The 12948-nt window shown below is 34.1% G+C and overlaps 1 protein-coding gene across 1 annotated transcript; it reads right to left on the reverse strand.

The window, feature by feature from the left end:
• Positions 1 to 780: 780 nt before the first annotated feature.
• Positions 781 to 8103, reverse strand: LOC121245919 (pentatricopeptide repeat-containing protein At5g67570, chloroplastic). Its single transcript, XM_041143832.1, has 10 exons — positions 8070 to 8103; positions 5747 to 6400; positions 5401 to 5592; positions 5178 to 5259; positions 4892 to 5080; positions 4685 to 4798; positions 4081 to 4174; positions 3847 to 4004; positions 2206 to 2643; positions 781 to 1938 (listed from the first exon to the last, which is right to left on the reverse strand). The coding sequence occupies exons 2-10, from the start codon at positions 6328 to 6330 to the stop codon at positions 1078 to 1080; spliced, it is 2712 nt and encodes a 903-aa protein (XP_040999766.1). The 5' UTR covers positions 6331 to 6400; positions 8070 to 8103; the 3' UTR covers positions 781 to 1077.
• Positions 8104 to 12948: the final 4845 nt, after the last annotated feature.

Here is a 12948-nt window from a genome sequence, read left to right on the forward strand (position 1 = left end):
TAAAATGAGAATAAAATGGTCCCATAAACTTAAAAAATTTCAGACGGACCAAAACGCCTCGGCCTCCCTCCCCTAGTATTTCCAGGATTAAAAAGAGAGTAAAAAAAAAAAAATGGAAGAACTTGTTGACTCCATAAAAAGAAAGGTTTACTGGTAGCAACTGCAATCCCATGCCAATCTTTCTCATCGTGAAAAGCCATTATTCATCGATCTATAGATTCTTTGCTCAGAAACTTGTGTCTGGGGCACATATATGACTCTCCAACGACGTCGTACCAAGGGGGGTGTTCTATTTCCATAGACATTGTTTTTGTTTGTCAATATGCGTTAGTCTATATATGGTGTATGGACAGCTTCCGAGTTGACACTCAACTATTTTTTTTTTGGAGAGTGGAATTAACTGTTGCTAAGACACTGATTTTAAGTGGAAAATTTTTGGATATATGTATATATATATATATATATATATATATATATATATATATACATATATTAACCATGCAATATGCAACTACATAAACTCATCTATGCAAATAACACCTAGGGTTTGGCTCAAGTAGTAAACGCCTTGAGTTTGGAGGTATGCTCTCCCCGGTGCACAGGACCATGATTTACTCTGCAGGAATAAATCCGAAGGTCTCTGCCTTGAAGAGGTTCCCCGACATCAAAAAATAAAAATAAAATAAAAATCTATGCAAGTGTAAAAATTTCCAATTCTCATCTTGCTGTAACAATCCTCGTAATTTTGTACAGCTCAAAATTCACAAAATGCCAAAAAGGTAGTGAAACGCATATTCCTTTTTCTTATTTTCCCTTGTAGAAACTGTTTCGGACGGAGTGTTAGCTGAATATATACAGGAATACAAACAAATTTGGACATAAACTAAGATACAGCTTTCCACTACCCTTACAGGCCATTTAGTGCCAGCGAGAAGCCATCAGCGACGGTAATGGCTATAAATTGTCCCTAACAAAAATCTGCCAACGTTGAACATCAAATCAGCTAATTGACCTATCTATTAGCCATGTAACGATGTCTCCTATAACTGATGTCCAACAAACAATGAGACTTTTAACTCATTTCCGGCCAAGTTGAAAGGGGAAGAATATCCCATCCTTCTTCCTGCTTTCCTTCCAGGATTCCAGTACTTCGTCTGCTGTGGGCAGGTTAGAGCTTTGAGAATCAACCCTGTCCATTAGCGTTTCAAGTTGCAACCCATTATGATCATTTGTGTGTTCATTAATAAAGAAAGTTGCAAGCTTGTTAGGCGCATCACTACCAGATGTTACATCATCATTAAAACCCTTTCCTATGGAGACAAGGTTGGTTTTTCTATCTGTGCCACAAGCTTGATTTGGAGTACCAGAGATTGCCTCTGAATCAGCATCCACCTCTCCGTTAGTGGTAGCATGATTAACAGGTTGTGTATCTAACGTGACATCACCATCTTTAACAAGGGTGTCCTTGCCAGGGTTAAGGTTTTCATCCATCATGCTTCTAGAAGAGCTTGGCATATCTGCTCCAATACAACCATCAAATCTACCCTTACAGCCATACAAGGATGATTTCTCTGAGGCCGCATTTCCCAATGCATTGGAACTTAAGAAGGCTCTCGATGTGCCAGAACCACACAGAGAGTGCAAACATTTTAACAAGTTTGAGACAGTGGCCTCTGCAGCTACTTCACAATTACCAAGAGCTTCCAACAGTTTCACTAAACTTTCCTCGCTAATCCTGTCCCCATTATTCTTAAAAAGGTCTGTCCACTGCCTTTCACTGACTTGAAATGGAGCATAAGCCATGGTGTTGACCAGCGTGACAGCTCTCTCATAACTACATTGAGCTGTAGCTTGAACAAACATTTCAGTAAAGAATAGAGGGTGAGGAACTTCTCCAGCTTCCAAAATAGTGTCAAATGCATGCTCAAGCAGATACCACTGCATCAGAAATGACAGGTGCTAAGTTATTTATTTATCCACCCATATTTGAGCTCATAAGCTTAAATTGTAAAAATGCAAGTACTAAGAACAGATGAACAATTACATGAAAAAGAGGGAAAAAATCATCTTTTAGTAATCGTGGCATCTCTGGCAAGGTGACTTGAGATTTAACAAGAAAAACTGAAGAGTTCCAGCATAACAAACATTGGCAAGGGGATTAAAATCAGCTGCAAATTTAAGCAGGATGTGATGGAGTAAATTTACCTTCCCAGCTCTTGATGCTTCCACAAATAGTAATGCATGTTTAGTTTGATCTAGCTGGTACCCAGAGAGAGTCATCTCCCGATACACGTACTCAAAATATTCCCATTGCATCGCACTAGAAGATGCCTCAAGCATTGAGCTATATGTGTACTCATCTGGGATAGGTGCAGTATCATCCCCATTTTGGGATGCGTAAGAATCAGAGTTAGCTCTCTTAACATCTTCAAACAACTCTTTAGCTTTAGAAAACATATCACTCCTACCGTAAACTTTCAACATGGTGTTTATGGTACCTATGTTAGGCACACAATGGGCTTTCATGCGTTCAAAAATAGATATACAATCAGCAATATGCCCACCACCCATGGAAGACATTATCATGCCGGTAAAAGTAACCTCCAAAGGTCTAGTACGAGATAGTTTTTTCATCTTATCAACCTGCAGGCATTTTTTACACATAAGAGAAGCATTCTTCAATAGAAATAAGAATACAGGTCAAGCATAAATCAGAAACATTCAACCATCAAAATCTGTAACAAAAGTCATTTGAATGATGTTTAAAATGCATAGATCTACAACACCGTTCCATATCTCAAGCCAAAAACAAAGAAACTTGTTAAGAAGGTGCAGGTGCCTTTTTGCATCTTCTCATAGATAGTGTGAAAATCATAATATTGATTAATATAACAGTGGTGTGGAGCGAGGAAATTTCATGTAATTTGCAGGAGGATTAACATAAAAATTTAACCCTTCTCCCCATTTTTTTGGAAGTTGAAAGAGAGAGAAACAAGAATTATTTCAAAAGGGGAATCCAGTCAAAAACAGTAAGCACAACTTCAAAAGTCCAAAGGAACGTGCGAGGATCAGAATTGTTGAACAATTCACAGCAGCTGTGAATAGAGCAATCATATGACAAGACGGTGTCAGAGGGAGTTACTGATGGATCAGGCAAGACAACCAGCATTAAGATTGGACATGTACTTACAAATTATTATAACATTATATCAATAAACTAAATTTAACAAAGCTACCTAACAGAAATGTTCAATAAACAAAAATTAACAAAAAATATCTTGTACAAATGTAGCCCCTCCCAGTTGATAGTGGCATAAATCAAACCAAATTAAAAGAAAAGGGAAAGCTTTGTTAAATGAGTTTTAACGAGACTATGCAGAATTACGGTCAAATGAGTTTTATCAACAAAAACATAAGAAATTATTAAAATAGACCACATTAAGGCCTCATTTGGTTACACAAATGAGATAAGATGAATATTATTATAATATTATTTTTTAATATTATTTTTGTTTTGGGATTTGAAAAAGTTGAATTGTTTATTATATTTTGTTTGGAAATTTGAAAAAGTTGTAATGATGAGATAAAATGAGATGATTTATGAAAACAAACCAGGCCTAAAGGTTCAAATCTCATTGGGTGCAAACAATCTCTAGGGACCATCAGACTGGGAGATTTTTCCATTGAATTACCCGAAGTGCACTTGCAGGAAACTCTTTGCCGAGAACCTATGCACCCCCAAGATTAGTCGGGACGCTATTCCCGGACACCCAGTACCAATAAAAAAAATAGACCACATTAAATCCAGTCACAACAGGTCCAAAGTCTACCAATAAAGAAACTTACCTCAACCATAGCATCTTGCCACCTTCCACTGTTGCAAAGGCAGCAAGCTAGCTCATAGTATACACTAGCTGCTCCAACCACTCCCCTTTGTTCCATATGCCTGACTGCGTCCACAGCTTCATTGACTTTACCTTCCTCCCAAAAAGCTCTAACAAGAACTGGAAGTCGGATGTCAAAATTGTATGAGCCACCAAACACCAAACCTGATTATAGAAAAGGAATAGCTGAAATCACCTTTGTATGTTAGTGCTTTTGGAGTTTCCCCAGTTTTCTTCATCTTCCTGAAGTACTCATGGACAAGGCCATACTTTTCAGATTGCAACATGACCTTTCAACAAACACCCCTTGTAAGACATGAATGCATTTATAATTTGAGGACAAACGTCAGGCATCTGCAATACTTTTTCCTAAATTCAGATGACCACTCACTCAGTTCCACTACAATTTATAAGCAATTCTTTTTTTTTATAAGTAAAATATACAATTTATAAGCAACTCTAAAGGATTGAAATCTAATTTAATAGTCTTATTATGTTTATCAAATAAAGGGAACAGAAAAATCCTCGTATATTTTGACAAATGCCTACATTCCTCCAGATATTGCACAACTGCAAAGCTGCAATATCATTCTTACATCACAAAACAAATCATTAACACCACATCTGCCAAAAGATGATAGCACACGAATTTTCAATCACAAGAAAGGTCTTTTGACGTTAGTTCTACTTCTGATGCTTTCTGCCTTTAAAACAAAAATATACTTCTTTAGTAGGTTTCCAACATACACAGACAATGCCCAAAACATTTCATACCAATGTAAGCCATGATTCATAACTACCTCCATTGCAAGTCCATAGGTAGCTCCATTAGGTTTTAGACCACTCATTCTCAACTGCTCAAATACCCAAGATACACCCTTCCACTGGCGCGATGAAACGCAAGCATTCAAGACCTAGCCAACAATTCACAAGAGAACAAGTTGCATCATCATTATGCAGATTAATGTCAGTCAGGAATTAAAAGTCACATATTTATGCTATCTTACCGCATTATATATAACCATATCAGGTTCAAGGGTTGGCTCCCAGTTCTTACGCCCAGCTTTTACTGTTTTAGAAGGTTTCAGTCTCATGCATTCCATAATGCTTATCAGTTCTTTCACAAGACCAGCTTGACCAAGTGTAACAGCGATGCTGCGATATGCAGCCATGTCAGGATACAAACGGCCATCTCCCTGAATCACTTAGTAGTAAGAATCCATCCACTAACATCAAACAAACATACAGAAAGAAACACAATGCATAAAACCAATAAAGTGGGTTGACTATTACACGCATCAGATTGAAAATACGAAGAGCTGCATGGGGCTGCCGTGTCTTCCCAAGAACTGCCAAGAGTTTGGTGTAAACAAACCTACAAAGACAACCAAATTTATTTATAGGACGAAAAGTTATGCCCAACCGATTTTTTCACCAAAACTTGTCTAATTCAATTCTAAAAGTTTTGATTCTTCACATACGAATGCATTAAAACCAAACAAAAAATAAAAATTACCTACTCTTATAACGTCTATGTTCCTTATCATTGTTCACCCATTCCACAACAGATAACGCTTGCTTCCACTGGCCCTTATTCCCAAGCCCTTCAAGAACGTTAAGCAACTGAGACTCAGTGAACTGCAATTCTGACTGTTTCATGATCCTGGAAAACTTCCAGTCCCTCATCGTAATCTCCCTAGCACTTAGCCTACACCACAAATAATTCATTACCCTCATTAAAAAAAATCCAACCAATTTATAAACAAGACCAATCACATAAATTCCGTAATGCTAATTCAATTCATTCCCCACCCCCCCCCCCCCCCCCCAAACGGAAGGATTTAAAAATCTTAAATACAAACCTGTCAACGAGAAACTTAACCTCCTCAGCCTCACTGCGCCTCCGTTTTGAAGGTTCCCACACTCCCTTTTCACCATCCAACCACTCTTCTTTTACGAGCACATCCTCATCCAAAACCCACCGCAAAGCCTCACGCTTTCGCTCTTCAAACAATTCCCTCAGTTCACTCAGTTTCTCCCTCTTGAGCTTCTCTCCACAGTACTCCCTACTCTCACTGGAAATCTCTCTAATCCCAGCTCTCTCCAGACTCTCCCACGGCTTCCCGACCATCAAAGTCCTGGTCTTCACACCCGTCTCTGCCTTTACCGCCTTGGTGAAGTCCTTGTACTCGTTTTTGAGGGTTTGGAAGTGGGAATCTTCGGCGAGGGCTTGTTTCTGGGAGTCGGAGAGGGGTGGGGTGGCTTGGGATTTCTGGGAAAGAGGATTCAGTTTGCGGTTGTTTTTCTGGATTTGCTTCTTGCGCAAGATGTGGATGATTCTGGGGGTTGGTAGCACACCCTTCTGTACAAGCTTCCGTTTGATTTTCTGGGTGTCCGGTTCAAATATGGGAGCGGGAAGTAGAGGAGGACCTTGCACAGCTTCCATGGTGGAAGCGGTCGCACAGCAACTGAGAACTGAGAAAGATAGAATCGTGGGACGAGAATGGGACGAGTAAGTTAGTAACTCAGTTAGAGCATTCCATTGGTTTCCATAATTTTTCTTATAATTTAACTAAAAAATATATTTTTTAATTTTTTTTTTAAATTTTATTTATTTTTCAAAAATTTTCTACGTCTTATTCTTCATTCATATCTCTATTCTATTAAATAATATTTTTATATTCTTTCTTTATTATTTTTTTCTCACTTCTATTTATAATCTTAATTACTAACTCTTTTATCTTATTATCTTCTTTTCAAATATCACATTCTCTAAAATACTTATACGATTTTGACTATCGAATATAGTATTATTTTTCAAACCGAAATCCGTATTATAAAAATAGTAATTTTTTTTTAATATGTACATTTTCTAACTGTAACATTTTGAACTCTTACCTCCAACGATAACATCTTCAACTCCTACCTCAACGGTAATTTTTTTGTCTTTTTTTCAAAAGTAACTTTTTTATCTTCTCTCAAACGGTAATATTTTTTGTCTTATATACAACGGTAATGAATGGATAACTATAAATAATGATAAATCACATTCCATAACCACAAACTCCACCAAAATGGTCTCAAAACTAATAACTCCACAAATTCCATAACCACTTCATCCACCAAATCCTCCTCAAAACCAATAACCTCACAAATTCCATAACCACAAACTCTACCAAAATCTTTTCAAAACCAAAAACCTCACACATTCCATAACCACAAACTCTACCAAATTTTTCTCAAAACCAAAAACCCCTAAAATCTGAGTGATTTTTTTCTTGAAATTCTCGGCATTTCAACAGTCAACACAGCCAACAGTCAACACAACAATGAAAGAAACAGAGTAATTAAAAAAACAGAAATTAATTTTTCATAACTTTATCGGCAGCCAAACAACTAGAGAGAGCCAAAATAATACAGAGAAATCAATGGCAATGCATGTCATAAAAATGAGAATCGGTTTCCTCAACAAAGTCCAAAACCTCAATTTAAACGAGAGTGACTACCGAAAAAAATTACAAATCAAATAGTAGACGATTCCATAGTGTTTATCGGCAACCAAACAGCGAAGAGAGCTAAAATAATACAAAGAAATCAATAGCAACGCAAGAATAAAAATGAGAAGCGGTTTCCTCTAACAAAGTCCAAAATCATAAACTGAATCCGAGTGACAAAAATCAAAACAAAATGCAAATCAGTGAAAGTGAGCCATAACTTTCTCGGTAGCCAAACAGTGAAGACATCGCCTCACTAGAGACAGAGTTGCTCTCCATCAGTATGCTTACATTGATCATGGCATCGAGAGGAAGAAAAATGGGAAGAGAGAAACATAGAAGAAGAGAGATATTCCAAGAAAATATGGGAAAATGAGGGAAGAGGGAAACGGTTTTGATTTTGAAGAAACCGAAGTAAAAAACTCACAAAAATTGTCAATGGAGCTATGTATTGCGTTCGTTAGTGTTGCGAGGGAGGGGCCAACTGATGGAGAGGATTTTCGCGGGACGAAGAAGAACCAAGTGGAGATGCAGATGTACAGTAGTTCCCCATATATGGGGAACGACTGTAAAGACCGTATAAACAAACCGCAAAATGAAGATTGGGATGGAGATGGTTTTTCTCCAAAACCCTAAAATAATCTCTAAATTATGAGGATGAGAGAGAGATGTAGAACCGGATGGGACTGCTCTCAGTTGACATCTGCTGTAGAAAACAACAATGTTGCCTTTATAGCTTTCTCATCATATTTCCTATCAAATTTTTTATAATTTAATTAAAAAATACATTTTTTAAAAAAATTCTAAATTTTATTCATCTTTTAAAAACTTCATATATTTCATTCCCTATTTTTTTTCTATTCTATTAAAATAATATTTCTATATTACTTTTTTCTTTCACTTCCATTTACAAATTTAACTACTTAATATTTTTTCTTATATTTTGAATTCTTACTTGGATGAATATTTTAAACAAAAATTTAAATTATTTTTTGTGGATATGATAATTTTTTTAAAATTTCATAATTAATTAAATTATTTTTAAAATTATTATTTAAAATTATAACAAATATGAGTATGAGAAAGTGTAGATGATTGGAAGAAAAATTTATTTTATATATTAAAAAGAATAAAATATTGATAAAAAATGATTTAGGAGATAAATAGTGATTCTTTATATTTGGAGAATCACAATTCATCTCCTAAATCTTTTCTCTAAAATAGGGATTGGGATATAGGATATTTTGATCAAAACTATAAAATAAACCTTAAATTATAGGAAAAGTGTGCCTTGAAACATTGGATGTGAATACTCTTAGAAAGTTACTTAAAAATAGATAATGATATCTTACACATTATCGTTCAGTTTTTTTTTTTTTTTTTTTTTCCTTTTACTCTTTAAATTTGAATTAAAAAACTAAAAAAATGATCTTCTTGCATAATTTGAAACAAAATAAATTCAATTGACCACATGTAATTTAATTAAAAATAAATTCCATTTTATAAAAATTGGCCTTCCTTTCTTTTTTGAGTCAATTTTTATAAAATTGAATTTATTTTAATTAAATTACATGATTACGTTAGTTTATTAAATTTACTTTTTTATAGATTATGCAAGAAATTCATATTCTAAGATTTTTAATTAACATTCAAATATCAAAAAGAGAAAAAATAATTGGGTACTAAAACAATAGTAAAGGAAGTGTACGGATATCATTACTTTTTTCAAATTTAGTTAGCCATTTTTCAACAATACAAAATAACAAACTCTCTAAACCTATCACTATTATATTAAAATATTGATTTTGGTATTTTCATTTATTTTAATTCTAATGGTAATTGAAATATTTATTCGTTATTAAAAAGATGCATATTAATTTTCTAACGTTCATATCATTCTAACGGATATAATTTCTTAACGGTCTTTTTTTACAACAATCATATTCTTCTGATAGATATATATTTCCAACGGTCATATTTTTCCAACGGATATATTTTTCCAACGGCTGGTATTTCTCCACTATAAAACATAACATTTCCTCAACAATTTTATTCACTTCAACTCAAGTTTCTTTGTGAAACCTTTTTTTTTTCATTTTCTTCCAATCGATCGCTTGTTTTTTCACAAAATAATACTTATCGATTCAGATTCTGACGAAAAATTTGAGATAATGAGACAACTTGTTCTAGAAGAAGAATGATCAAGCTTACGTAGTTCTTCTAAAAAATCACGTAGATTAATCAAGCACAATCGATTGCAAGCCCACCAAAATCTTTTTCGTAACTATTTTGTTAATCCTCTAATATATCCTCATAAATACTTTCGAATGAGTCGTTCTCTATATTTTCATATCCAAGCCGCGATAGAAGCTCACGAACCTTATTACTTCCAAAGACGAGATGGTTCTAGGAGGCTGGATTTTTCTTCCCTTCAAAAGATTACAACTGCTCTAAGGATGCTTGCATTTGGTGTCACGACTGATTTTGTGAATGAGTAGTTGAAGATTGGAGAGACTACCGCATTAAGAAACCTAAATTTTTTTGTCAAAGCAGTTGTTTCAATTTTTTCTGAGAGTACTTAAGAAACCCAACAATAATGACATTGCTAGATTGCTCGCAATTAGTGAGAAACGTGGATTTCTATTTTTGTTAGGGAGAATCGATTGTATGCACTGGAAGTAGAAGAATTGTCCAACTGCTTGGCATGGTATTTACTCTGGTCATATCCATGAACTAACAATTTTTCTAGAAGCAATAGCTTCTTACAATCTATGGATTTGACATGATTTTCTTGGATTACCTGGGTCTCATAATAATATAAATGTGCTTGATAGATCATTTATATTTCCTGACCTTACTCAATGTCGTACTCTGGCTGTCAATTACACAATTAATGGTCATAACTATGCAATAAATTACTATTTTACAGTGACATTTATCCGCAATAGGCAACATTTGTTAAAACCATCTCAGCTCGCCAAGAAAACAAGAAAAAAACTTTACTGTAGTCCAAGAGTCTGCAAGGAAGGATGTGGAGCCAGGAGCGTGCTTTTGATGTGTTTTAAGCACAATTTGCTATAGTTTGCGGACTTGTATAATTTTTTCACATTGAAACACTCAATGATATTATGATGGAATGCATAATTTTACATAATATGATCATTAAAAATGAACGGGCTAACAACAGATATGAAGAGTTAAAATATGAATAGTTAGCAGAAAGCACACATGATCTAGAGTCAAATGACCCTACACCTAAATTTAGTGAATTTATTCAATTCCATCATGCTGCTAGAGATAGAAAAATCCATTGTTAACTTCAAGTAGACCTTGTCGAACACTTATGGCAATCATATAGTGCCGCGTAATATTTTTATCATGTATGGTTCTATTAATCTTTCATTGCACTATCATGTATGAATGTATTCATCCATTTGTCATTGAAGATAAAAGACTTCTAAAACATCAACAATTGTTGGAGTTAAACAAGCCAAAAAACATAAAAGACTCCTAAAATATCAAATACAATGTATGGTTCAAAACATAAAATAAAATTAGTTTTACTCCACAAGAAAAACAAGCCAACAAACATCAAATAAACGTTACTCCATAGAATACATTACAACTAATTTCTCCTAACACAACTTGCAAGGATTTCTATTTGTAGTTGAAGATAGTATTCTTTTAGTATTGGAGGTATGGAAATTGTATTAATCGTTATAATTCTTTCTTTTTCTTTCTTTTCTTCAATCAGTACCTTCTCCTTATCAATTAGCATCCTCTCTTTCTGAATACACACTTCCTTGTGTCTAAGACAAAATATCTGTTTGTCATAATCACGCACTTCTTGCATAAGTAAGATTTTACTCTATCTTCATTTATCTCATCTAGTACTATGAGAGAATCTGATTCCATTCTTTCTTTTTTCTTTCGTTTCTCTTTTTCACATTTACGGCCTATTGGTCGATCCAAATTTGAGGATGCTGCTTGGAAAATCCTCATCTTTACCTAAATTTATTGAATTTGGAGTCGAGTATTTGAATTTGGCAATGGTTTTTTCTTTGGTTTCACTATCTTCATATATTTCACCCACTTTGGATAGATCTCAACACGTGCCAACAATGATTAAAGTTGAAAATTTTCTTTTATATTTCTCGGTATATGACATTTGTCTTGCCAATCTACATGAATAAAGCACCGTAGACCTCAGTTTATATAATTAAGTAAATATACTCTTGGCATGAAAAAAAAAATAATACCTTTCTATATCTATATATATAAAAAAGTATATCAAATTAAACAAAACATACATTTGGCATGAAACTATTGAATCATAAAAGAAAAGGTGAAAAACATACCTTGTCTCGCTCAAACCACTTTGATCCATTCCTTCAACTTGTGCAGAAAAGGTAAAAAACATACATTGTCTTGCTCAAACCACTTTGATCCATTATTTCAACTTGTGCCAAGTAACCACAAAACTTATTTACCGCTTGTTGAATCATTAACCACTAATTCATTAGAGATGTGTAGTTACATATAAAATCAAAATTGTTGTTTTCCTCAAAGTATTTATGAATTATTTTCCATAACATCATGTGCTTTTGATCTTTTTCTTGCACCGCATCTAAGAAAAATTCAAGCCAACCCTCCACAAGCATCAAATCTTCCTCGTTACTAAAATTGTTATTGTTGTGATTTTCATCTACAAGGTTCAACCTCAATAACCTCAACTCAAGGTAGAGATAGTTGTTGTTTATTTATCTCATTTGTAGATTCTATAAAAAAGTCGTCGTTATTTAGAAGATTTGTAAAGTAGGCATTTTAGTGAGTTCTTGAGTCCATTCCCATTAAAGATGTCTGTAAGGGAAAGCTGAACTAAATGAGGCAACAAACATAGTGACGAAAGTGTCGTTGCAGACACTTGTGTATACATAGAACTAAGCATAGAGTTTTCTGACTCTGGCAACGCCCTCTTCCTATTTTCGAGAGTGGCATAGAACTTAAATAGATAACAGCTAATATGATAATATAGCATGATTTACTGTTCCTTGAACTAAAGCTTATATATTAAAAAAATAATACCAATCATATTCCACTATTAGTTCAAATATGAAGAACTTCTACCTCTCACAAAAAATGCAAACCAATTTTAAATGCTGGAGGAGGAAGAGTACATAAAAACCTTGATTAGTCAGCACTAATTGCGAGCTAGACATAGTCAAAATTTAGCTAAGATTAAGCCTCATTTGCATTCAAAATCAATCTCAACCCACCTCAAATTATCTCATCTCATCTCATCATTATAATTTTTTCAAATTCCCACACAAAATATAATAAACAATTCAACTTTTTCAAATCTCAAAACAACTTTATCAAATTTTTACATAAAATATAATAAATAATTCAATTTTTATTCTACTATTCACAAACTATCTCAATCCATCTCAACTCATCTCTGAATCCAAACCATTCTTACTATTTAGTTAGCTTCTCTTTTATTTTTTTCCCTTTTTCCTATAACAAATACATAGTGTATAAATAAAAAGTAGAACAACCCAATTAGTTTA

This window comes from Juglans microcarpa x Juglans regia, chromosome 1S (assembly GCF_004785595.1).
Source record: "Juglans microcarpa x Juglans regia isolate MS1-56 chromosome 1S, Jm3101_v1.0, whole genome shotgun sequence".
In the NCBI taxonomy this organism is placed as follows: Eukaryota; Viridiplantae; Streptophyta; class Magnoliopsida; order Fagales; family Juglandaceae; genus Juglans; species Juglans microcarpa x Juglans regia.

What these genes read in the sequence shown, in the direction of transcription:
- LOC121245919 (XM_041143832.1), bottom strand. Translation starts at nt 6,330, where the DNA reads ATGGAAGCTGTGCAAGGTCCTCCTCTACTTCCCGCTCCCATATTTGAA. An exon ending in CATAGACGTTATAAGAGTAG is followed by an intron (nt 5,260 to 5,400) that starts GTAATTTTTATT and finishes TTGTCTTTGTAG; the next exon opens with GTTTGTTTACACCAAACTCT. An exon ending in AAGCATCAAGAGCTGGGAAG is followed by an intron (nt 1,939 to 2,205) that starts GTAAATTTACTC and finishes TTTCTGATGCAG; the next exon opens with TGGTATCTGCTTGAGCATGC.